Below are 22,459 nucleotides of genomic sequence, written 5' to 3'. Positions count from 1 at the left end.
CAGGAATCTCCTTTTCTTAAACTTCCATACCCCTTCCGCATCGATGGCACCACGTTTCTTGTCCCATAGATAGATGACATACATACGAAACAAAATCAATTTTAAAACTGAATAAACTGTCATCTTTTTCCTTTTAAAAACTAACAAATTTCTTGCGTCCCATAAACTTTCCATTACACATACAGTCAATAACCATAACACTCTATCCTTCAAGCTATTACATGCTCCCATTCCAAACATTGCAACCTTCCAATTGACAAAAGTCACACCTGCTAATCCATTACACAACGATCCCATTCCTCTCCACACATCATAAGCAAATTCACAATCCCATAGCATATGTCTGACAATCTCTCTTGAACCACATCCATCTCTTGGACACACATCAGTCTTAATCAGATCTCTCCTCTTCTGCACGTCCCTTACAGGCAAAATGTCATGCAGAACATCCATGCAATATCTTTCTGTCTATTAGACAAACCTTGCGTTCCAAACTTTTTCCACATGTTCGGCACATCCTCCCCTCTCATACCATCAATATTGCACACAATCTCTCTATCCCTCACCATTTTAATTATCTTTTTCTTATTTACAAAGTCAATCATACTCAAATCCATCAGATCGTACTTCCTAATGACTTTCTCAACTCTTTCATACCACACCGGACATCTGAAAGCAACAGGCACTGTAGCATCTCTTTTAATCCAATTCAACTTGTAAAACATCCAACCAGCGGAGTATCTTACCATACAAGCACATTTATTACTCTTACCCATACAAACCACCAACATTTTTATATAACTTTCACCTAGAAAAAAATCCATATTTGGAAAATCTAAACCACCATTCACACACATCTTATAAACATGCTCTCTTTTTAACTTCTCCATTCGACTCCCCCAGACGAAAGTAAAAATAATTTTTTCAGTTTTTCTAATTTTCCTAGATGTCGAGGGGTATACATTTGCAACAAAAAGTAAAATTGGAAGCACCACTGCTTTGATAACCAAAATTTTTCCTGTCAATGTCAGTTCTCTCAATTTCCAGAAATTTAATTTTTGTGCTATTTTCTTTCCGCAATCATCCAAACTTTCATTCCCCTTTAAGTTGTCATTGAATTTAATTCCCAGTACCTTGATTGCTCCAACTTCACATTTTACCTCATCCAATTTAATGCTGTTATCACCAAAGAATTTAAAAAAAGCATTTAGCCCAATTTATTTTAAAGGCTGAGGCCCTGGAAAACATAATAAATAAGAACTTTGCCCTATTCATTGCAGCTATATTTTCAATCACAATGACCACATCATCCATATATCCCAATATCCTCAGATCTTTCCCACCACTTCCAGGAATCAAAACCCCTTTCATAAACTTGTCACTTCTTACCATGCACAAAAGCACCTCAATCACACTTATAGATAAAATGGGTGACATAGGACACCTTTGTCTCACACCAGACATTACCCTAATCTTATTACTCAAAAATCCATTCACCAGAATTTCACTTGACACATTCCAATACAGGCTTCTCACACAACTCACAAAATTCCTAGAAAAACCCATTTTCGCCAAGACAGTAAACATAAAAACATGTGACACCCTATCAAAGGCTTTTTCAAAGTCCACAGAAAAAACCATACATTTCAGCTTGCGGTCCAAACAATCGCCAATCACATATCTTAACAACAACAAATTATCATTCATTGTTCTTCCAGGTATTGCACACACCTGATCCTCACGAATCACTTTACCAATCATATCTCTCATCCTGTTAGCTAGCAATTTACTGAAAACCTTATAATCAGCATTCAGAAGGGTGATCGGCCTCCAATTTCCCAAGTCCTTCCGGTCTCCCTTCTTGTGAATCAATACAACCACACCTTCTCTCATTGATTCACTCAGTACATTGTTTTCAAACATATACTTACATACTTCCAACAAATCATTTCCCATAGTATCCCACTCTTTCACATACAGCTCTATAGGCAACCCGTCTTTCCCAGGCGTTTTATTCTTACATGCAGACATTACAACCTTCTTCACTTCTTCCAACACAATTTCGTCATCCATCAAATTGCTCTCATCCTCAGTTAGCCGTCCTTCCAATTTACCCAACATTTCAGTCATCAAACCTTCATCCATCCATTTGGCCCCATACAACTCCTTATAAAACAATTCAACCTCATTCATCACATCCTCACCATACACACACCATTCCCATTCATCACCTCATCCATATCAACTTTCTTACCAAAAGTTTTTTTGAAGAAAAACCTAGTACACTTCTCATTCTTTTCCAAATGCTCAATCTTAGACCTATATATCATCTCCTTACCTTTCTCATTCATAAACTTCGTAATCTCATTCTTCACCTGACACATCAAATTATCCACCTCAACTCCAATCATACTCAATTTTCTCAGCCACTCTAATCTCATACCCAATTCATTAAATTTTTCTCTGTTATACACACCTTTCTTTCTTAACCACTTCTTAAAGAAAAAACCTATTTCCTTCTTCATCCAGTCCCCACCATTCCAACACATTCACAAAATCTCTTTTCCTAGCTTTCCACTTCACATACATCCATCTATAGGCTGTCATGATTCGTTCATCATCTAACAGATGTACATTTAGCTTCCATACACCACGACCATGCGCAAAAGACACCTTACCTTCCAAACGCGCACGCAAAATAACATGGTCAGAAAAAGGAACAGCTTCCTTTTGAAAATTCTTAAAGACAATATTAGTTGAGAACAAGACACGGTCAATTCTCGATTCAATACCCCCTCTATCAGCTTTATAAGTGACGGGAGGAGGTTTTCCCAAGAAAAAAACTCTGCAGCATCAACAAAAGAAAAATCCTCAATCAGACACCTCAACTTTTTCCCTGGGACATCCACATGCAGACCTTCAGTGACACAATTAAAATCCCCAACAAAGATAACAGGTATTCTCCCATGCAGAAAAAAAGACAATTTCTCCAAAAGTTCCAAACGCTCTTCTTTATCAACCGGAGCATACACATTCACAATTTTAACCCTCCACCCTCTACAAGTAATTTCACACATGACACACCTTCCTGGCTCTATAACAGTATAACATTCAATTTTAATATTTTTATTAGCAATTAATATTCCAACACCACTATTTTTATTTATAACTGAACAGACCAAATACATTGGCCATGTGGCCACACAGTCATCCAGAGAGTCAGAAATTCCACATTCCTGAATGCAGTAAACATCGTCCTTAAAGTTTTTCAAGTAGTCCAAAATAAAGGTCCTTCTTGGTGCCGACTTTATTTGTTGCACGTTCAGTGACGAGATTGCCAGCTGAGCAGGTTGGGAACCCATCGCTCCAGGTTTTTGGGAAGATCACGACCACAGCCCCATCTGGTCTTCAGCCTTTCCCGTCTTGAGGGGTAACACCGGATGTGCAGACGGTGTACCCCAAGTCTTCACCTAAAAAATGGACACCTTGGGGTTCTGACACCGTCGGGTAGCTTCTTGTAGGGCTATGGCTGCCAGCATTGGTACAGGATGATGAGGGGCTCAGTCTAACAAATTTGACAATAGTGTCGTCTTCAGAATCTTCCTCACTCTGGTCAAAGTCACCCTGCCCACCTTCATCTTCAGACTCCAGAGAATCTTCACTCCATGCCATCTTTGGTGTTTTTGACAGACTGGCTGACTCCCCTTCTTCACCTTGCAATGTGACTGTCATGTCAGGGATATCTTCTGTCACCTCTTCCTGATTGGCATCCTCACTCTCCTGGTCTTCAGACAGCTCCTGCAGCGCTTCAAAGCTGGGTTTATTTCTTGCACAAGATCTTGTCCTTCTGCTCATCCCAGAAACCTTCACTTCCTGCTTTGCATACTCCCTCCTCTTGTCCTTTCCATGTACTTTCTGCACAGAGCTCAGTCTGCTCTTCCTGGTATTTCTCTGCATTGTAGTCCAGCTGGAATCCTTAGTGTCTGTGAAATTCTCCTGACCTCTCCTCTCAGAACTTGCATCTGCAGCTGCTACCTCCTTATATGGTCCTGTCAGCTCCTCACTCTTCTGTGAAACACTGCTCCTGCTAGCAGCCCCCACCTTTTCTTCACCAGCCCACTGTGAAATCTCTCTTGTGTGTGCTCACAGGCAGTGACTCAGCACTTTTCACAGGCAGTGACTCAGCACTTTTTTCCTCAGCCAAAATCTTCTCCACTATCCTCTGTCTGACACATTGCTCTAATTTCTCCTTGTGCTCTTTCTGAAACTTCTCTCTCTGCTCTTTATATTCAGCTTCCAGCTGCTTTCTCTCAGCCTTCTCCTCTTCAGTCATTTCCTCCACAAAATCCACAAGGTGATCTGGGTCAGGCATTACAAAATTCCTCCTAGCAGCTCCTGCATATGTGCTGGGTCTAAGGTTACAGTCCTTAAAGGTATGACCCCCTACCCCACACAGATTACACACAATCTCATTTGTGCACTGGCTACTAGGATGACCGACCTCACCACACTTTCTGCACACCACCTGGCTTCCAGCAGGGCAGTCTGCCTGTGTATGGCCATACACCCAGCAGTGCCTGCAGAACCTGGGAGCATTAGGGAAGAAGAGAAAACCTCTCTCCTTCCCTATGGAAAAGTTACAGGGGGGATAATGAATTCCTCCTGGCTCATCCATGCTTTCTGAGAACTTCACCATGAATCTGTACTTTCCTGTCCATAGCCCAACCTCATTCATCACCTTGGTAGGAGATCTACATACCTTGCAATGCTTATTCAGAAATATGCAAATCAGCTCCAAAGGCACATGAGGGTTGTACATCATCAGGGTCAGTGGCAGCTCCTCATCTGAGTACAGAATGGTGAAAGTCAGTCCATCCAGCGCAGTGTTCTCCATGTTCTGCTTCAGGGTCCCATAAAGGTTGTTGCAAGCTGCAATAGAAGAAAGAACAAGAGTAAAATTTAGATCTGAACTGCTGCAGACACAAAATCTCCTCTCTTCTCAACTTTAAAACTCCAAAAAGCACATTGTTGACAAAAAATCCAAGAGGAATATCATCTTCACTTCCGGCATCAATATCGATCTGGATACCATGCTTCACCCGGGTTTCCCCAGGCTCAACAAAGCGAATTTTTACCATCGCTGCTCGTGTCTGTAAGTCCCCTCTCAAAAGCAAAAGCAGCAAAAGCTGCAGTGCTGAGGACAAAATGCACAGACTCTCCTAGCCAAGATCTACACTTGATCTTAGCCAAAAGGCCGAGAAGCGATAACCAGAAATGGTTTGCCGATTGCAAGGCCACAGGGCTTAAGACAGGCACCCATTGTGGAGAATGACACAGACACCACCCTGAGGAAGACATTCAAACCAAGTCTGGGCGCATAACAAAAGTGCAGGCAACTGATTTTTTTTGTTTTCCCAGGATTCCACTCCACGCGCTTTTAATTTGCATAGGCCAACCCTTTTTTTTTTAGGCCACCCTGCCCTCACGGTCAAACGCGCTTCAGTACTAGAAAAGAGGCCAGAGGAGCACTGCTCCTACACCGCCCCTCTACTATCCCTAAAAGAAAGGTCTTGCTTTAACTCTCTTGGTACCAGATATTGTAACCAGTGAGAGAGCAAGCGAGAATCCCCCCCACCTGTCTGCTGAGGCTCCCTCAGCAGACTGAAGCTGACTACTACTGCGCAGCTGCTACAGACTCTGGGCTGCCCATTGTGACACGTGGTCCCATTGTTCCAGTGATCCAAAGTGTTCCAGGAATAGAACACATCCAAGCATTGTGTTTTATGAATGGAAGGCATCCTATCATAGTGTTCCATGGATGGAACACATCCTATTTACTGCAGGCAAGCAGCGCACCTAGCTGCTGCTGCTACAAGCCACTAGAATACCGTCTGTCAGACAGGTGGACGTAGGCCGAACATTCAAATAACTCGCCAGATAAATTGTTGCTTTTCCATTTAATTCATATATGAATTAATTCAAAATTGAACAGTAAATTTCAAAGTTGAAAGGCCACAAGAGGGGGACAATGTTTCAAAAATGAAATGACATATCATTGCATGAGGGATGTGGTAGGAATTGAATGCTTGAATTAAGGCTGGGGAAGTACTAAGGGGAAGGGGCTGCAGGCCTTGTAGCAGGTGGGTGTGCAGAAATGTAGCTATCCAAAGCCAAGCACATTACTGCAGCTTATCACACCTGTACCTACCAAGCAGCAAAGGCCAAGATAGATCATTATTTAAATGACAGATTGAATACAGTGCAATGCCTTCCATATACACTGTGTTCCAAATTATTATGCAAATTGGATTTAAGTGTCCTAAAGATGTAATTTTTTGTTTTTCAAATAAACTCAGATGGTATTGTGTATCAGGGCTCTTTGGATCACTGAAATCAATCTCAAATGCCTGTGATAATTAGTTTACCAGGTGAGCTCAATTAAAGGAAAACTACTTAAGAATGATGTTCCACATTATTAAGCAGGGCACAGGTTTCAAGGAATTTAGGAAAGAAAAAGGATCTCTCTGCTGCTGAAAAGCATCAAAGAGTGCAATGCCTTGGTCAAGAGATGAAAACATTAGATATTTCCCAAAAATTTAAACGTGATCATTGTACTGTTAAGAGATTTGTGGTTGATTCTGAGCACAGACATTTTGTGCTAATAAAGGCAGAATGAGGAAGGTTTCTGCCAGGCAAGTTCATCGAATTAAGAGAGTGGCTGCTAAAAAGCCATTACACACCAGCAAACAGATATTTAAAGCTGCTGTTGCCTCTGGAGTCCCTCGAGCCTCAAGATGTAGGATCCTTCAAAGGCTTGCTGTGGTGCATAAATCTACTATTCGGCCACCCCTAAACAGTGCTCACAAGCAGAAATGGTTGCAGTGGGCCCAGACATACATGAAGACTAGAGTTGAGCGAAACGGGTCGAAAAATGTCAAAAGTCGCCAACTTTTGGCAAAGTCGGGTTTCATGAAACGAAACCCGACCCTAGGAAGAGGTCGGCCACGAGGTCGGCGACTTACGCGCCAAAGTCGCGTTTCAAAAGTTTGTTTTGCGCTCTTTTTCAGCCAATCAGGATCCACGGACACTGTGGGCAACGTGATGTCATAGGCAGGGGTCACCACCATCTTTCAGAAGGGCATGCATGTGATTGGCTTGCTTTGGTGGGCGTCACAGGGGTTATAAAAGGGCGTGCACGCCGACCGCCATCTTACTTCTGCCGATCTTAGCATAGGGAGAGGTTGCTGCTGCTGATTCTGTAGGGAGAGCGTAAGGCAGGGAAGAAGAAAAAAAAACTGCTTCTGCTGCTAGCGATTTTGCCTGTACAACACAACAGTCACTGTGTGTGCAGTGCAAGGGGAGGCTATATTGTGGTGGATCAGCGGTGCTGGTTGTTAGGCTGCCTTCCAAGGCTTCCTGACAGCTGCATTGCTGTTTACCCACTGCTCTGCAAACTGCTTTTTTAAAAGCAATCCCAATTTTTTTTTTGTCCTGCTGAGGTACTGAGCGTGCATTTTTTCACACCATACAGCGGTGTACGCTCCTCACACAGTACCGTGTAACGGCTGATATCACTGCCACAGTAAAGCTATCTGTGTGTCACTCTGTGAGAATAAGTCGAGGACATGTTCCGTTCTTACAGACCTGCACCTGCTAGTTTTGTCTAGCTTTCAAACAGTTAAATATATTTGCTGTTTGATCACATTCAAAACTATAGAGAGACAGCGTGTGTCAGTCCGTATACTTAAAAAACACGGAGCTTGACAATTTTACGTACACCGGACAGCCGTGTACGTGCACGCTCCTCTCAGTACCGTGTAACGGCTGTTATCACGGCCACAGTGAAGCTATCTGTGTGTCACTCTGTGAGAATAAGTCGAGGACATGTTCCGTTCTTACAGACCTGCACCTACTAGTTTTGTCTAGCTTTCAAACAGTTAAATATATTTGCTGTTTGATCACATTCAAAACTATAGAGAGACAGCGTGTGTCAGTCTGTATACTTAAAAAACACGGAGCTTGACAATTTTACGTACACCGGACAGCCGTGTACGTGCACACTCCTCTCAGTACCGTGTAACGGCTGTTATCACGGCCACAGTGAAGCTGTGTGTCACTGTGGAAGGATAAGTGGAGGACTTGTTCCGTTCTTACAGACCTACACTCTAGGGAGATTCCTATTCTGCCCAATTCTACATACACCTTGTAGTTTGTGATACACTAGCCAATTTCTGCCTGTGACATAGCGCTCTGATATTCAGTGGGCCTCACACAATCCAAAATTGTCCAGTGTCCACTAGTGTGTACAGAAATTCAAAATCTCCCTTATCCTGTAGTCACTTTTTTCACACCTGTGCCATCGAGCCTGTGACATAGCGCTCTGATATCCAGTGGGCCTCACACAATCCATAAGTGTCCAGTGTCCACAAGTGTGTGCAGAAATTCAAAATCTCTGTGATCCTGTAGTCACTTTATTCACACCTGTGCCATCGAGCCTGTGACATAGCGCTCTGATATTCAGTGGGCCTCACACAATCCAAAAGTGTCCAGTGTCCACTAGTGTGTGCAGAAATTCAAAATCTCCCTTATCCTGTAGTCACTTTTTTCACACCTGTGCCATCGAGCCTGTGACATAGCGCTCTGATATTCAGTGGGCCTCACACAATCCATAAGTGTCCAGTGTCCACAAGTGTGTGCAGAAATTCAAAATCTCCCCTGTCCTATAGACACCTTGTACCTTGTTTTACATTACTATATAGTTTGTTGGATTTTGTCTACATTTCTACAAAAAATGAGGAAGGCTGGTGGAAGAGGCCGTGGAATTGGGCGGGGGTTGGCAGCTGGTAATGATGGTGTTGGTGGTGGATCTGATGGTAGTGGCAAGAGCAAAATTGGACCGAATGCAGGAGGTGTTGAGCCTGTGTCATAGTCTGGCTCCATAAGGCTTCGAAGGCTTAGTTTTCTAGGAGTTGGCAAACCGCTTTTAAAGCCAGAGCATCAGGAAAAAGTTTTGTCTTACATTGCTGACTCAGCCTCCAGCTCTATCGCCTCCTCTTCTTCAGTTGTAAAAAGTAAAAGCACTGAGTCGTCATTGGAGGCTCATGTTCATGAACCACACCTTTCCTTGTGTCCTTCACCCCAACCAAGATTGAAGGATGACGCAGGCCATACTACTGATTACTCCATGGAGCTGTTTTCACATACCATGCCTGGATTATCAAGTGAAATGGTGAATTACCCAGGCCAAGATGAATCTGACATGGAGTGCACTGATGCACAGCCGCTGATAGATGATTCTGCTGGTACATTCACTCAGAGCACTACATTGTCCTCGCAGTGTACAGAGCCAGATTCTGACCCTGATGAGACTCAGGTGCCCCTTCCCGCACACTATACCACCATACACGGTGACACAGAGGAAGGTGCACATGACATTGAAGAGGAGGTGATGGATGACCCAGTTGTTGACCCAGATTGGCATCCATTGGGGGAAGAGGGTGCTGCTTCCAATAGCTCAGATTAGGAGCATCCACAGCAGACATCGACATCGCAACAGCTGTTATCTGGCAGGCCCGGAGCACTCCAAAGACAGGTTCCAAAAATCAAAAGAGTTGCTGGACAGCTTGTCCAGAGGGTCAAAAGATCACAGCGTGCTAGGCCGCAAAATGTCTGCCAAAGTAGGAAGAGTGCAGTGTGGCACTTTTTTGAACAAAATCCTCATGCCAGGCCAAGGTTATCTGTAAGAAGTGCACAAAGACCTTTAGCCGAGGGAAAAATCTGAAAAATTTGAATACCAGTTGCATGCTTAGACATTTAACCAGCATGCACTTGCAAGCGTGGACACAACACCAAACCTCAAGTGCCACATGTGCAACTGATCACAAAGAAGGTAGTCAGCAACGCTACATTGTTTCCCCCACATTAAGCCCACCGGTTAGCACAGCAGCAAATGTTGAGGTGTCGTTGCAAGGCCACAGCAGTCAGGGAATCCCACTGTTATATCAACGAAAGACTGATTCTAGGCCATCAGAAAGAACACCAACTCAATCACCATCATCAACCCTCTCAGTCCGCCCTGTCCACCGCTACTTCCACCATATGCAGCTCTCAAGTCCAGCTCACCCTCCCAGACACTATGAGTAGGTCAAGAAAGTACTCAGTCTCTCATCCGCGTACACTGGGTTTGAACGCCCACATTGCCAAACTAATCTCGTTTGAGATGATGCCCTATCGGTTGGTGGAAAGCGCAGCTTTCCGCGAACTCATGGCCTATGCAGTACCACGCTATGACCTACCCAGTCACCACTACTTCTCTCGCAAAGCCATCCCAGCCCTCCACCATCATGTAAAAGACCGCATTGTCCATGCACTCAAGCAGTCAGTGAGTGGAAAGGTGCACCTCACAACTGATGTATGGTCCAGTCGGCATGGCCAGGGCCGTTACGTGTCCATCACTGCGCACTGGGTTAATGTGGTGGATGCAGGGTCCACAGGGGACAGCGGTGGTGGGACAGTGCTGCCTAGCCCACGGTATAGGAAACAGTTGGCTGTAGGCATTTGACCCTCCTCCTCCTCCTCCTCCAGAAGCAAAAGCTCGTCCACAGAGCGCAGTCGTACGAGCACTCCATCTGCAGCTGCCACTGTTGCACATGAGGTGTCCCCCTATCGAGCAGCTAGTGGAAAGCGTCAGCAGGCTGTGTTGAAGATGATGTGTTTGGGCGACAGACACACCGCCGAGGTGCTGGCCGAGTACTTGAAGCGACAAACTGAGTCATGGCTGGGCAGTGTACATCTTGAGGCAGGCAAGGTAGTTAGTGATAACGGCCGCAATTTTGTGGCAGCCATAGCCCTTTCAAAACTCAGCCACATACCTTGCTTGGCTCACACCTTGAACCTGGTGGTGCAGTGCTTCCTCAAAAATTATCCGGAGTTAACAGCCCTGCTCCAGAAGGTGCGAAGACTGTGCGTTCACATCCGCTGGTCGCCTGTACACTCCGTTCGTATGCAGAAGCTGCAGCGATTGCTCCACCTTCCCAACCACCGCCTCATTATCGACATTGCAACAAGGTGGAACTCCACCCTGCACATGGTGGAGCGGCTGTGTGAGCAGAGGCAGGCCATAATGCATTTGTGGGAGGATACATGGCCAGGCACTTTGAGAGCAGACATGGAGTTGACAGGTGTGCAGTGGTCGAAGCTGAAAGACCTCTGTAAAGTCCTTCAGTGTTTTGAGGAATGCACACGGCTAGTAAGTGCAGACGACGCCATTCTAAGCATGAGCATCCCACTTATGCGTCTGCTCATGCAAACTTTGATGCACCTTAAGGAGCTGGCGTCTGCAGCCAATGTTGACGAGGAGGGAATCTTTGATGACATTCAGCCATTGTCTGCTCAGGGACCTCTCCTGGACGAGGTGGAGGAAGAAGAGGAGGAGGAGGATGATGATGGGGATGATTACTTAGGGGAGGAGGATGCATCTCTTGGGGCAAGTGAAAATGTTGGCGTGGCAAGGTCTGGTACAGGGTTTGTGCGTGGCTGGAGGGATGTGGATTTGCCAGAAAGTGCTCCTCCAACCAGCACTCGCAGTGCATCATTGACACCGGGAACATTGGCCCACATGTCAGATTATGCCTTGCAGATCCTAAAAAGGGACCCCCGCATTGCCAAAATGATGAACGATGACGACTACTGGTTGGCCAGCATCCTGGATCCACGCTATAAAGGCAAATTACAAAACATCATGCCACAGGAGAACCTTGACCTAATATTGGCTAATAAACAAGCAACTCTGGTAAATCGGTTGCTTGAGGCATTCCCAGCACACAGCAGCGGTGATGGTTCTCACACGAGCCGTACGGGCCGGGGGCAGCTTGGCTGAGGTGTTCATGGTGCACACAGCAGAAGTGGCGTTGGAGACAGGGGTTTCATGACAATGTTGTGGACTGATTTTTCAAGTACCGCTCACACAACTGGTAATACTGCATCGATGGAAAGTGACAGGAGACAGCAGTTGTCAACTATGGTTACAAACTACTTTTCCTCCCATATCGATGTTCTCCCACACTAGTCATTCCCCTTTGACTATTGGGCCGCTAAACTGGACACCTGGCCTGAATTGGCACAATATGCCTTACAGGAGCTCGCTTGCCCAGCTGCAAGTGTGCTATCGGAAAGAGTCTTCAGTGCAGCTGGATCAATCCTGACAGAAAAAAGGACCCGTCTGTGAACCCAAAATGTGGATGATCAAACCTTCATTAAAATGAACCATGCATGGGTTTCCAAGGATTTTGTCCCACCTTCCCCTGATGACACATAGGGTGACAGAAAAATGGCTTGCTTTGGTCCACCTCTTCCTGGGACTTGACCTATTTCACCTTTTGCATCAGCTGAATGTCCAACATCAACATATGCCACTTTCTAAAACTCCCTAACTGTGCTGCCTCCCCCCCATGGCCGGGGTCACCACCTAGCGCACGACACCGTGCGAGTGCCGTTTCCCTGGACAGGTGGGTAGGCCGACTCTTGGGCGCGGGCACTGGCACAGGATCCCTCAAAGTGCAATCAAGTGTCTCTGACGGTGGTGGTGCACACCCGCCGTCAGACACACCGCCGTACTATGAGGGGCCCAGTGCCAGTACCGACGCCCACGAGTGGGCCCCCCTTGCTTGGGCAGGGCCCCAGCATTTGCAATCTTTACCTCTCCCTGCTCCTCCGCTGTGTAGTCTGGGCCGTCAAATCCATACTGTGCCTGACACCGTGTGAGCCTGCCTCCTGATGTATAGACATATATTTTGAATGTGTACGCTATCCATATATGTTATCCGGGGATACGGTACCCTTTCTCACCTTTGTGCAATCACATGCAATCCATACTGGCCTAACACCGTCTGAGCCTGCCTCCTGATGTATAGACATATATTTTGAATGTGTACGCTATCATACATGTTATCCGGGGATATGGTACCCTTTCTCACCTTTGTGCAATCACGTGCAATCCATACTGGGCCTAACACCGTCTGAGCCTGCCTCCTGATGTATAGACATATATTTTGAATGTGTACGCTATCCATACATGTTATCCGGGGATACGGTACCCTTTCTCACCTTTGTGCAATCACGTGCAAGCCATACTGGGCCTAACACCGTCTGAGCCTGCCTCCTGATGTATAGACATATATTTTGAATGTGTACGCTATCCATACATATTATCCGGGGATACAGTACCCTTTCTCACCTTTGTGCAATCACGTGCAAGCCATACTGGGCCTAACACCGTCTGAGCCTGCCTCCTGATGTATAGACATATATTTTGAATGTGTACACTATGCTATCCATACATGTTATCTGGGGATACGGTACCCTTTCTCACCTTTGTGCAATCACGTGTAATCCATACTGGGCGTGAGAACGGCTGGCGAGCTGTTAAGCAAGCTTCAGCACCTGTGGTTTGCACACGTAAGTTTTTCATTTTTTCAGGAATGACAGTTAGGCCTAATTCCGGAACTGCGGTTGACCTGCACTTACTGGGAAATCATCGTTCATGGGTAATAATTGTAATCAGTGATCCCCATCACTAACGTTGTTTAGCGGGTTATCTGCACCTGTAAGCGACAAACGCTGGCCTTTTCAATGTAGCGCACATGCAGCCACGGACATGTAAGGGCATGACACACCAGTTATTGGCCAATCTCATGTGCCAGAGCCTCACGTGTCCCTCTAGTAAGCCGGACTCGGACCGCGGGGCATGACGAAGTCTCGTTCGTTAACAGAATTAAGCTTGCAATGTGTGCATCTTTTCTGTAGCTGGCATGGTTGAGGTTTCCCAGGTGGAGTCGAATTTAACCGTAGGCTCCACTCCTGGTGGTGCCCTTCTGGACATTCCTTTAAGGTTCAGCTTTGCAACCATACTGCCCACGTAAAACAAACACTTTGCCTTCATGAACGCTGTTTGGAGGGTCATGACTCGTGGGAATAACGCCGCCCAATCAGTTAACCTGCTAGAGAGATCCTTCCTCCCAAGCATGACATCACACTCCCTAGGAGGAAGGTAATGCCACTGTGGCGACCGTACTCCTGGGGGCGACACAAGTGCACTGATGCCCAGCCACTGCTCGATGAATCTGCTGGTACATTGACCCAGACCACTACATTCCCCTCGCACGCTACACGGCCTAAATCTGACCCTGATGAAACTCAGGTTACCCTTCCCATATACAGTTCCATCTTACACGGTGACAAAGAGGAAGCTGCAGATGAAAGTGCAGGTTCGGCCCACCCGCCATCAGACACACCACCGTACTATCAGGGGCCCTGTGCCAGTGCCGTCGCCAACAAGTGGGCCCCCCCTGCTTGCTCAGGATCACAGCACTTGCAAGGTTGAAATACTGTGCAGTGAGATGGAAGATGGGGATGACGAGGGGTCCAGACTAGTACAGGGATTCCCTAGCGAGGAGACTTATTTGATTGTTTTCAATGTTGGGACAGCAATTTTTGGGGAGCACTATACTCTGGAGAATGATATATGGGGCCCACCATACACTGGAACATTCCAAAGGTGGACATCAGACACTGGAGCAGCATTTACAGGGCCCATTATACTCTAGAGCATTAGAAATGGGGCCCATTATGTATGGAGCATTATTTGGGCCCATAAGACAGTGGAGCTTCATCCATGGGGAACAACATATACTGTAGCATTATGTGGAGCAGATCATATACTGTTTCAAACATTATATGGGACCAATGATTCTGTATGGAGAAATAGATGGGTCTCGTCATGAGATGTAAAAAGTGAGGTATTTTTCATTGTACTATACCGCTATTTCTCTGCCGTATTGGAGCATGATGAGTTGTGGTATGTGTTAAAGGGGCACTCTTTCGCCCAGGGCACATGAAAACCTGGAGCCAGCCCTACCCCCCCACAACTTTAGCCAAATAACCCCCATTTTTCAGTGCGTAACTTGTATTATGAAGTTAATTAAGGTTGGCAAGCTTAAGTAAGAAGAATTGATGCTTTTGGCATTCAAATGGGCACTGTAGGTGTGTTTCCTGTCCTCCTCTCACTGCCGACTTTTATTCCCCATTGACTTACATTGGGTTTCGTGTTTCGGGACGACCCCGACTTTTCCCTATAATCGGCCACGAAACGAAACTCGACCCTAAAAAACCAAAAGTCGCTCAACTCTAATGAAGACTAATTTTCAAACAGTCTTGTTTACTGATGAGTGTCGAGCAACCCTGGATGGTCCAGATGGATGGAGTAGTGGATGGTTGGTGGATGGCCACTATGTCCCAACAAGGCTGCGACGTCAGCAAGGAGGTGGAGAAGTCATGTTTTGGGCCAGAATCATGGGGAAACAGCTGGTAGGGCTCTTTAAGGTTCCTGAAGGTGTGAAAATGACCTCTGCAAAGTATATAGAGTTTCTGACTGACAGCTGTCTTCCATGGTATAAAAAGCAGAAACGTGCCTTCAGGAACAAAATCATCTTCATGCATGACAATGCACCATCTCATGCTGCAAAGAATACCTCTGAGTCATTGACTGCTATGGGCATAAAAGGAGATAAACTCATGGTGTGGCCACCATCTTCCCCTGACCTCAACCCTATGAAGAACCTTTGGAGTATCATCAAGCAAAAGATCTGTGAGAGTGGGAGGCCATTCACATCAAAACAGCAGCTCTGGGGGGCTATTCTGACTTCATGCAAAGAAATACAAGTAGAAACTCTCCAAAAACTCACAATTTCAATGGATGCAAGAATTATGAAGGTGATCTCAAAGGGTTCCTATCTTAACATGTAACTTGGCCTGTTAGGAATGTTTTGAAGTTAAATAGCTTTTTTGTTCAGTGAATGTGACCTCCTAATGCTGCAAATTCCACAAATGAGCATTTTCAGTTCTTTAAAACATATCAAATGTTTGGAAATTCTAATGTGCCTAATAATTTGGAACAGTGCAATTTGAGTTTTTATTCATTTTGGAGATTATACTGTTATTATTGGGAGGTTTCTTCAATAAAATTTGATGTATTCTCTAACCGGTGATGACCTTTATTAGACTGACTGTCATTTGTACCGACTATTTAGGAAAATCAGAGAAAAATATCATTTGCTTAATAATTTGGAACACAGTGTAGAGGTGAATAACACTTACTGTAGTAGTTGAGTGGGTCAAGTTAAATCAAGGCTAAGGAATTGGAAATGTGCAACTTGGACCAAGAAAAACTAATTGCAGAACAACTACATTTGAAAAAAGCATTCAAATAATGCTTTGAAAACACGACTTGTGTATCCCGATTTCAATTCAATCTGTCTTTGGAAACCGCTTAAGAGAGTGAGTGCACCATTCTCAGAGATACTGCCATACTGAGAAGATACAGGAAGGGATTGAGCAAACTCTTTTTCCATCTCCCTGTTCTAAAAATCCATTTAATATATGGTCCCCAGATAGGGGACATATCAGATATTAAACTGATAAGAACAGATTTTTTTTTTTCCCCTCAGATGGGGAGTTCCACAGTCAGGAAACCAAAACTATGAAGAACTCGGCTCCCCAACAGCATTTCTCCACTTACTTCGTGCAGCAGCTGTTCCCATCATCATTGGAAGAACAAACTTTATTTACAACCACAAATCAAAAACTCAAGACACATTAACAAGATGTTTCCACTTTTTGACTTTCCAGATTCCTTCTGCGTCCTCCTCCCCCCTCTTCCTCTTATCACACACAAAACAAAAATAGTTTTCCCAAAACAATTTTTAACCTCAATCTCCTTCCTCTTAAACACATACACATTCCTCACATCCCACAACACCTCTTTTATACATGCAAGCATCAACCACAACACACTCTCCTTTTCCCCACACAAACCCAACCCAAACATGAAAAGCTCAAAACTCAAAAAAACTCACATCACACAACTCTTTATACAATGGGCCAATACCTGCAATCACATTTCTAGCATACGAACAATTCCAAAATAAATGCACCACACTCTCTCTCCCACCACATCCACTCATTGGACACACCTCACTTCTCACCAAACCCCTATTTCTCTGGAACTCCCTCACCGGTAACACCCCATGCAATGACTGCCACACAATCTCACTGTGTCTATTTGTCATTCCATTTGTACGTAACTTCTTCCATACTTTCTGCCCATCACGTCCTCTCACCATACTGATACCACATTCCACCTCTCTACACTCAATCATCCTATATACAGATTTCTTTTTCTCTAGCAACCTCACATCCACATCACACAGCTCATACGTCACCAAAAATTTGTAAACCCACACATACCACACAGGCACCTCAAAAGCCACTGGGCACCTTAAATCCCTTTCCCGCCACTTCAAACGGAACAAAAAACTTCCAAACAAATACCTGCACATACATGCATACTTCCCATCCATCCTAATCACACCCAATGCAAACACCATAATATTCACACCAAAAAATACATTCAAATTGGGGAAACCCAGCCCCCCCTTATCCATTCTCTTCATCACAACCTCTCTCCTTGCACGCTCCATACTTGACCACCAAAAAAACACAAACAAAACCCTATTTCATCTTCTAACACACATGTACCCTGGTGGAAAAACCACCGCAACATACAAAAAAATTGGTAACACAACACTCTTAATAACTAAAATTTTACCAAACAACGTAAGATCTCTCATTCTCCAAAAATTTAACTTGCGCTCCACTCTTTCTCTCACATCTACCCAGCTTTCCTCTCCATCCAACTTCTCAGAGAATTTCACACCAAGCACTTTTATTGGTCCACTCACCACATTCACCCCAACATCATTGCTCAAAATCCTCCCCCCCAAAATTCTTACACTCACTCTTCTCCCAATTCACTTTAAATGCAGATGCTCCACAAAAAAAGGATACCAACAACTTCACACGCCGCACGGAACACTCTGAATCACACAATACACACACATTGTCCATGTAGCCACTCACCTTCCATTCCCTCCCCCCACCCCCCGGCACTTGCACCCCCCTAATCACGTTATCTTTCCTCAACATGCACAACAGTGGCTCAATCGTGCAAATGAACACGACTGGGGACAATGGACACCCCTGCCGTACACCAGAAAACACATTCACTCTCCTCCCCACATTCCCATTCAACAAAACACAACTATAAATATTTTTATACAAACTTCTCACTCTCTCAACAAACTCAGCCGGAAAAACCCATCTTCACTAACACTCTAAAAAGAAATCCATGCGCTAACCTATCATACGCCTTTTCAAAATCCAAACTCAACACATACACCCCCTTCTTACGGCTCATGCAGTCCCACAAACAATTTCTCAGCATACACACACCCTCATGTATCCGTCTTCCAGGCACCGCACAACACTGCTACTCACCCACCACACTCCCAACCACATCATGCATCCTGCTGGCCAAAAGCTTCGCATAGATCTTATAATCACAATTAAGCAAAGTGATCGGCCTCCAATTTTTTAGATTTTTCAGATCACCTTTTTTTGGTAGCAACACAACCACTCCTGCACGCATGCCATTTGCCACCTCTGCATTTGCCCACATATACTTACATACATCCACAAAATCCTTCCCAATCACATCCCACATCCCACGATAAAATTCCACTGGGAGCCCATCCTCCCCCGGCGTTTTATTCAGCGCCATACTACACACCACCTTCCATATTTCTTCACACGTCACATCACCCATCAAACTCTCCCTTCCTGTCTCATTCAACCTATTTTCCAAAACACTCAGCACATCACTCTCCAAACCTTAATCCCTCCATTTCACTGAAAACAAGTCATCATAAAACTTTGCCACTTCCTCACACAAGTCTGCACCACTCACTTCATTTCCATCCACTCCATTCAAAACACTCATGCTCTGTCTTTTTCCAAAAACTTTCTTGAAAAAAAACCGAGAACACTTCTCATTCTTCTCCAAGTTCTCTATTTTGGCACTATACACAATACTCCTCCCTCTCTCTAACAAAAACTCATTCACTTCTTTTCTCACTCTCAACAAATCTTCACTCACATCCATCCCTGCCTCTCTTAACTTATATAACACACCCAATCTTGCATTCAAACCAGCAAATCTTTTCCTCTAAGGCCTGTTTCACACTTCCGTTTTTTCAAATCCGTCAAAATCCGTTGGTTTCCGTAAAAAAACGGATCCGCCATTTTTTGCAGGATCCGTTTTTTGTCCCATAGACTTCCATTAGTGGTTACCGAGGATCCGTCAAAAAAACGGATCCGTTTTTTTAAAAACGGATCCGTTTGCATCAGTTTCCGTCAAAAAAACGGAAACGGATCCGTTTGGCGGACACAAAAACGGAAGTGTGAAACAGGCCTTAGCAGCTGCACACTTGTACCCAAGTTTTTTAAAAACGCCTTGGTTTTCCATTTAACCCAATCCCACCATTCACACATAGTACTGAATTCACCCCTGCACTCACACCACTGCTTATAATGCCTCTCATACTCCTCTCTCACCTCCACCCCCTCCAGCAAAACTCATTCAGCTTCCACACACCTTTCCCAGCCACCTCATTAGTATGCAAATCCAATTCACACTTCATACACACATGATCAGAGAAAAGCACCCTCTCCTGTGCATAACTAACTGGAATCAGGTTTTTTGAAACAAAACAATAATCCAGTCTAGACGCTATCCTCCCACACTCAGAAAAAAATGTATTTAACAATTTTACACTCATGCTGCATATCCCTCTAACCAAAATCACTCACCATATCCATTAACACTTTCCCTGACACATCCACGTTCACACTTCCCACATCACAATTCATATCACCCACAATCACAACAGGCACTCTTCCTGGAATAAAAAACTTAATTTTTTCAAATAAAGCTTTGCGTTCCTGTTTTTCCACAGGAGCATACACATTAATAACACAAAAACGAATATTCTTAAATTCAAAGTTTGCTAATACACAGCTTCCTACCTCAATCACGATATAGTCACACAAACTCACATTACGCCCCTTCACCAAAAATCCAACACCGTCATTTTTATTACATGCACTCCCCGACCACACAGACGCACCATGAGGCCATTCACTCCCATTCACACCATCCACAATCCCACACTCCTGCAAACAATAAATGTCTGCATTTTGTGTTGCAAAAAAATCAAAGATGGCCGCACGCCGCAACTTATTTTTGAAAACCCTCACATTTTGCGACAGGATTACAAAACCCATAAACGCAAACCAAGAAGCATAAAAAAAGTCACTTATCCAAAAAGGACAAATAAGCAGGAAAAAACCTTATACAAAAAACAACAAAATACAGATATAACTATACACACATTACATAAAACACACAAAAAAACAGCCATTGCTTAAAGCAATACTACGCATACACAGAAAAAGAAAAAACCACATGGTCACTGGAAAAGTAAAACGTACTTAACCAGTACCGCCAGTGTCCTCTTTCACCATCTGCGCCGAGCAGCTCTCAGAGCCGCTGGCCTCCATATACTCCTCCAAACGCGCCTTCTTCTGCCCAGCCTTCCTCTGCCCAGCCTTCCTCTGGGGCACTCCTTCTTCCATAACCTTAATGTCACTGATTTCCCCACCACCTCTCTGTGACACTTTAACCCTCCTCCTGAGTCCTCTTCCGAGGAGAAGGCACCAATCTTCCTCGGATCAGAATCAAGAATCAAAACCTCAGCCTCCTCCTCTGCCACAGAGATGTCAAAATCCATCAGATACTCTGACGATGGTTTGGCGACTTCTTTATTCCCTTCCATTTTTTTTGTATTAAGCGCTCCTCTCGCCTTGCGGCCTTCCAAAATTCCTTGTCCTCCTTTTCCTCCTGACGCTTCTCCCTCCTTCTCTCAGGATCCTTATCCTCCTGCCGCCTCTCCCTCCGTCTCTCAGTAGCAGAGGGTGGAGTCATCACAGCGCTTTGCGGTGCAGCAGTTTCTCTTTCCTTCCTCTCCTTCTCCCGCTTAACCTCCTCCTCTCTCTTCTTTTCCTCCTCCTCTCCTCCTCACGCTTTTTCCTTTCCTCCTCCTCCCTAGTTGGCCTCCTTGGCCCACCGTATGGACAGTCTTTATACAGGTGCTCTGCACTGCCACATCCGTCACACTCACGCGGCATTGGGCACCTAGCCGCCACATGACCCTCCTGCTTACAATTGCGGCAAACCAGGTCTTTAGAGCACATATTCTGCAGGTGCCCGAACTGAAAGCACTTCCTGCAGTATAGGGGTTGCCCTTGGTATGACAGGAAGCCCCTATGACCCGCCACTGAAAAGTTTGCTGGGGGGTGGGTGAAACCTCCCAAACAACTTGGGTCTTTCTTCAATTTCACCCGAAACACATACTTGCAGTTGAAAATGCCCAAGACATTTCTCTGCTTCTCCCCTCCCTTCACCTGCTCGCAATACCGAGCCAGGAACTGCTCCAGTAGTCCTACTTCTGTGTAGGGGTTATACACCGTCACCACTTTTTCCATGAGCCCAAACAGGGGCTCCACCTGCACTCCCTCCAGGCATGGATCACCGTCATGACTCCTGAGCCATTCAAAGACAGTCAAACAGCATCCCTCATTCACAAAGGTGACGTCATATGTACCTTGACTCCGGAATTCATTGACGCTGTAGATACCCTCCCGATGGGCTCCAGCCTTTCCCTCCAGCAGGTCACAAACAACGTACACAACATTGTTCTTCTCACCGCCTTCCACCACCACACGGATCATATTCTTGATGAACATCCTCAGTCCAGACTGCCGATACGGGTACCGCAGTAGAAATTCAGCAGCACGCTGCCAGAAAACCCCTGTATCACTCCAGGAAAACTCGGACCCTCTGACCGCGACACAAGATCGCAGCCAAAAGGCCGAGAAGCAACAACCAGAAATGGTTTGCCGCTTGCAAGGCCACAGGGCTTAAGACAGGCACCCATTGTGGAGAATGACACAGACACTACCCTGAGGAACACATTCAAACCAAGTCTGGGCGCATAACAAAAGCGCAGCGGTTGATTTTTTTTGTTTTCCCAGGATTCCACTCCACAGGCTTTTAATTTGCATAGGCCAACCCCTTTTTTGTTAGGCCACCCTCCCCTAATGGTCAAACGTGCTTCCGTACTAGGAAAGAGGCCAGAGGAGCACTGCTCCTACACCGCCCCTCTACCCTCCCTAAAAGAAAGGTCTTGCTTTAACTCTCCTGGTGCCAGATATTGTAACCAGCGAGCGAGCGAGTGAGCATCCCCCCCCACCTGTCTGCTGAGGCTCCCTCAGCAGACTGAAGCTGACTACTACTGCGCAGCTGCTACAGACTCTGGGCTGCCCATTGTGACACGTGGTCCCATTGTTCCAGTGATCCAAATTGTTCCAGGAATAGAACACATCCAAGCATTGTGTTCTATGAATGGAATGCATCCTATCATACTGTTCCATGGATGGAACACATCCT

General features: G+C 45.2%; 1 protein-coding gene and 1 pseudogene across 9 annotated transcripts in view; both read right to left on the bottom strand.

Annotated features, from left to right (window-relative positions):
* LOC141094652 (uncharacterized) overlaps nucleotides 1-22,459 on the bottom strand; it is an 803,576-nt gene that overhangs the window by 22,469 nt on the left and 758,648 nt on the right. For 5 of the 9 annotated variants that reach the window (XR_012233146.1, XR_012233145.1, XR_012233143.1 and 2 more), the window contains exon 3: nucleotides 4,760-4,929. The exons of 1 other annotated variant lie outside the window; for it this stretch is intronic. Coding sequence is in view for 2 of the 8 variants with exons in the window: in XM_073580484.1 (XP_073436585.1) it covers nucleotides 1-80 (80 nt within the window). In the remaining 6 variants the exon portion in view is untranslated. Of the gene's footprint in view, nucleotides 83-4,759; nucleotides 4,930-22,459 lie in introns of all 9 variants that reach the window. 3 more of the 9 variants (XM_073580484.1, XM_073580488.1, XM_073580487.1) reach the window with 1 other exon arrangement.
* LOC141095001 (U2 spliceosomal RNA) lies at nucleotides 16,332-16,512 on the bottom strand (annotated as a pseudogene).

Source organism: Dendrobates tinctorius, unplaced genomic scaffold (assembly GCF_039654945.1).
Source record: "Dendrobates tinctorius isolate UK_male_01 unplaced genomic scaffold, ASM3965494v1 ptg000065l, whole genome shotgun sequence".
Lineage (NCBI taxonomy): Eukaryota > Metazoa > Chordata > Amphibia > Anura > Dendrobatidae > Dendrobates > Dendrobates tinctorius.
Note: the sequence above shows the minus strand (reverse complement) of the source record. Positions and strands in the feature narration are given on the sequence as shown.